This window comes from Triticum aestivum, chromosome 4A (assembly GCF_018294505.1).
Source record: "Triticum aestivum cultivar Chinese Spring chromosome 4A, IWGSC CS RefSeq v2.1, whole genome shotgun sequence".
NCBI classification, from domain to species: Eukaryota; Viridiplantae; Streptophyta; class Magnoliopsida; order Poales; family Poaceae; genus Triticum; species Triticum aestivum.
The window spans coordinates 707,173,295-707,177,232 of NC_057803.1; the positions used below are offsets into that span (position 1 = coordinate 707,173,295).

At 46.8% G+C, this 3,938-nt stretch overlaps 1 protein-coding gene across 1 annotated transcript; it reads left to right on the top strand.

Annotated features, from left to right (window-relative positions):
- The first annotated feature begins 2,188 nt into the window (after window positions 1-2,188).
- LOC123083266 (BTB/POZ and MATH domain-containing protein 2-like) lies at window positions 2,189-3,630 on the top strand. The gene has a single exon (XM_044505349.1). The coding sequence runs from the start codon at window positions 2,314-2,316 to the stop codon at window positions 3,469-3,471; it is 1,158 nt and encodes a 385-aa protein (XP_044361284.1). The 5' UTR covers window positions 2,189-2,313; the 3' UTR covers window positions 3,472-3,630.
- The last annotated feature ends 308 nt before the right edge of the window (window positions 3,631-3,938 follow it).

A 3,938-nucleotide genomic window follows, 5' to 3' on the forward strand; every position in this document is an offset into this window, starting at 1 on the left:
ACTTGAGCATGCACAATTAAAAGGAACTAGTAGATAGCTATAGCAAGGTAGTCAGACAGCTAAAAGGAACTAGTAGATAGCTATAGTGTCATCTTCTATACTGTTTCATACTCCCTCCATTTCAAAATATAGTGTGTCCACGCTTTTCAAGGTCCAACTTTGACCATAAATTTAACCAACGAGACCGACAGCGGCGGGAGAAAAAATTATATAATTTAAAACTTCTTTTGAATACGAATTCACAGGTATAAGTTTTGATCCCGCCGTAGTCGGTCTCGTTATTTAAATTTATGGTCAAAGTTGAAGCACGGGAATAAAGGAAGCACTATATTTTGTAATGGAGGGGGTATCTAATTGCAGCATGGACATAAACATGACAAGATGAAAAGAGAGCCATCAGTTGAACTGATAAAATTCTAGCTTTAGTGCCTCCTCTAGCCAATTTGGCCTTTTAATGTTGTGTTGCCTCCTTTTCCTACAGGTTGCAGTCAAGTCACAGAATAAATTTTATGTGTGCAGCTCGTGTGCCGTTCAGCTTCTTTTTCTCTTTCAGAGTCTCAGGTGACACGTCCTTAGATTTTTTTGTGAACTGGTCCAGAATGAAGTAGAACCAATTATGCATTATTTTCCTATCCATATGGAGCTTTATTCGGTATATTTCGTAATTTTCCTATCCAATGGATAACAGGTCTCCTTTTGACTGGGACACCCTTTCAGAACAATCTGACAGAGCTGCGGTCACTGTTGAACTTTATTTTTTCCTGATATATTCTCGTCCCACCAAGAATTTGGATAATGGTATGATTCTTTGATATAGATCAACTGATATGTATTTGTAAGTTCTAATATTCTGACAACGGACGAAATTTTGGGACATTCTACAGTATTGCCTAGATTCAAAAGGCCACGGTGTTTGCACAAGCACAATTGGTGGTAGTGTTAATTTGGACGAGAGGTGGACACATGTAACATGCTAGCCTGTGCCAATATATCACTATTTGGCAAAATGTTGATAAGAAGAGCTTGGATCTTTTGTACCTTCTTTCCTTCCCAAATTCTCATTTCAGATCAGCACATCCAAATGGTAAATTCATTAGGTACTTACTGCATCACATTTTGCCCCCAACGATCCAACCACACAGACCATGGTTTACGGATGCAAGGAAGCACAACACTACCTTTAGTTGGGTAAACACTAAAATTATAAGAGTTGCTTTTAACCTTTTTGTGTTACTCTTTTTTCCTGCTTGATGACGGCTATTCTGTTGCTATTTTTACTTCACCAAAAAACTTTTGCTAATGTTATCTGTCGTAGATAATGATTTCAATGGCAGTCTAAGTGTCTTCATTCTGAGCATATGGGCTGGTGGGTTTGTTATCAACCTTACTTCGGTTGATACATGTATCCTACTTCCTCTGTTCCTAATTATTTGTTTTTCTAGAGATTTCAACAAGTGATTACATACGGAGCAAAATGAGTGAATCTACACTCTAAAAACGTCTATATACATCCGTATGTGGTTAGTCCATTTGAATTCTCTATCATAAGAAAGCCTTTTTTTTTTAGTTAAAACTAGTAGAATGCAAAATCTTTTCTCTTAAACCCAGAACATCATGGCAAATAAGTTCAAATTATTCCGATAACTAGGACATTTTCTTATCTGGCAACTAGTAGAACGCAAAATCTTTTCTCTTAAATCCGGAACATCATGGCAAGCCGGCATACTTTTTTCTCGGGCTTCGACAGCCCCATGCGCCCACCTCGACACGGACCCGAACAATCAACCACCAACTCCCCTGTGCCTGGGATACTGCTGGCGCGTCGTCCGGGGATCTGGGTCGTTGCCATTCGATTCAACACCGGCGTCCCCACGTCTCATTGTTCTCAGTGCCACGGTGCGGCCGGCTTCGCCCTTGGCGTGCTTTGTGGAAAATCGTCCGATAACTCGTTTTTCATGCGATTGAGGAATAGCAAAACAGGATATGGAAATTATTATTTTTCATTTACCATATAACCATGCAAATAGAGTTTTTTTTAAGAGAAAATGTTGTTTCACGGAAATAATTTTGGTGAGACTCCAACGAAACAAAATCTGCTAATGGATTGCAGCCCAAGTAAGGACCCTTTCTTTTTTAGAGAATCAGTAAGGATTATCTTTGGTTTGTTTGCATTGGATGTGGACTTTTTTTCAGCACATCGGTTGAAGTAGGCATATAAAGACACGCGCGCATGCCGTGCTGATCCGCCGTATACAAACCGAAAGAACGATCTACAAAGGAGATCTAGGTCAACCCCGGGCGGCCGGCCGCATCATGTCCACGTCCGGGCTCATGTCTGCCATGCGCGCCGCCGGCCGCCAGCACATCACGGTTTCCACCCTCCGCACGGCGCCGGCAGCCGGCTCTCACGTCTTCCGGATCGAGGAGTTCACACGAGTCAGGGAAAAGACGGCGAATGGCGCCGCCGTCTTGTCAAGCCCTTTTGCCGTCGGCGGCCACGACTGGCGTATCAGGTGCTTCCCCAACGGCAGACTCAAAGATTCGGAGGGCCATATCTCTCTCCACCTCCAGCACGACAGCCACGCCAAGACCGGCGACGTCACGGCGACGTACAAGATGAGCATACTCGACAAATCCTGGGAGCCGTCGTGCACCCAAATAATGGAGAATCACCGCTTCGAGACAGACGATGGTTACTGGGGCTGGAGGAAGTTCATGAAACACACAGATCTTGACAGGGACAAGTACCTCAAGGACGACTGCCTGTCGGTCCTCTGCGACGTCACGGTCGACCTCGGGCTGCGCACCACCGATGAGGTTGCGGCGGCCGCGGAGGAACTCAATTCGGAACCGGCGCCGTCCGAGCCTCATCATGACTTGCATCTGGCGGAAGCAGCGGACGTAATGATCCACCTTGGCGACGGGCAGAGGATCGGAGCGCACCGGTGGGTGCTAGAGGCCCGATCCCTGGTATTTAAATCCGAAATCGCGCTCGCCCCGACAACCGACGAGAACATTGCTGAACTACGCGTCGACGGTATGGACGCCGACGTGTGCAAGGCGCTGCTCAGGTTCATCTACACCGACTCACCGCCGGCGCAGCTCGAGGCCGCGCCCGCAACGACCGTGGAGCAGCTGCTCATGGCGGCGGACAGGTACGAACTGAAGAAGTTGAGGGCCGCCTGCGAGGAGGCGCTGTGCAAGAAGATCGACGTGAGCTCCGTGGCCACCGCCCTGGCGCTGGATGAGCGGTACTGCTGCCCGACGCTGAGGAAGGCGTGCATGAGGTTCCTCTCTTCTCCTGATAACCTAGAAGCTGTGGCGGCGTCATCTGATGGTTTGGAGCAGCTCAAGACACTCCGCCCCTCTGTCCTGCTGGATCTATTCGACAAGAACATGCCGTTGCGTGAGCAGCAACGGATGCTCCGGACAATCAGACTCGTGTGGGATCAGTCTGATAAAGGGTGGTGAAGGGTTTAGAAGGCCCACATTCCATTTTCTTTCATCATATATTATCTCTGTAGGAAAAGGGAAATATCATGGCTACGGGAGGCACATGTGCGATTGAAGTACTAGCGTAGCGTCTAGCGTCTCGTCTCCCTTCTTATGATTTCATGGTCTTTCGTTCTACTCTTTTCCCATTACTCTAGTTCCTTGTATTTGTGATTTGATCTGTTTGCTGCGCTTTGGTTGGTTGTCATTTGTGTTTTGGTCGCACCGTGTTGCCCTGCTTTATATATAATATATATAACACGAGACAAAATACACGTCGAACAATACAAGGTACCAAGGAATCCTTTTTATTATCAGTTATAAAGACAGTGTCCCCAGCCCTCTACCGATGCCGCGACATAAGCCTAGTCTCGCAGAAGTAGTGGACGTGACGATCCACCTCAGCGATGGACAGACGATCGTGGGTGTTGCGGCCCGGTCGCCCA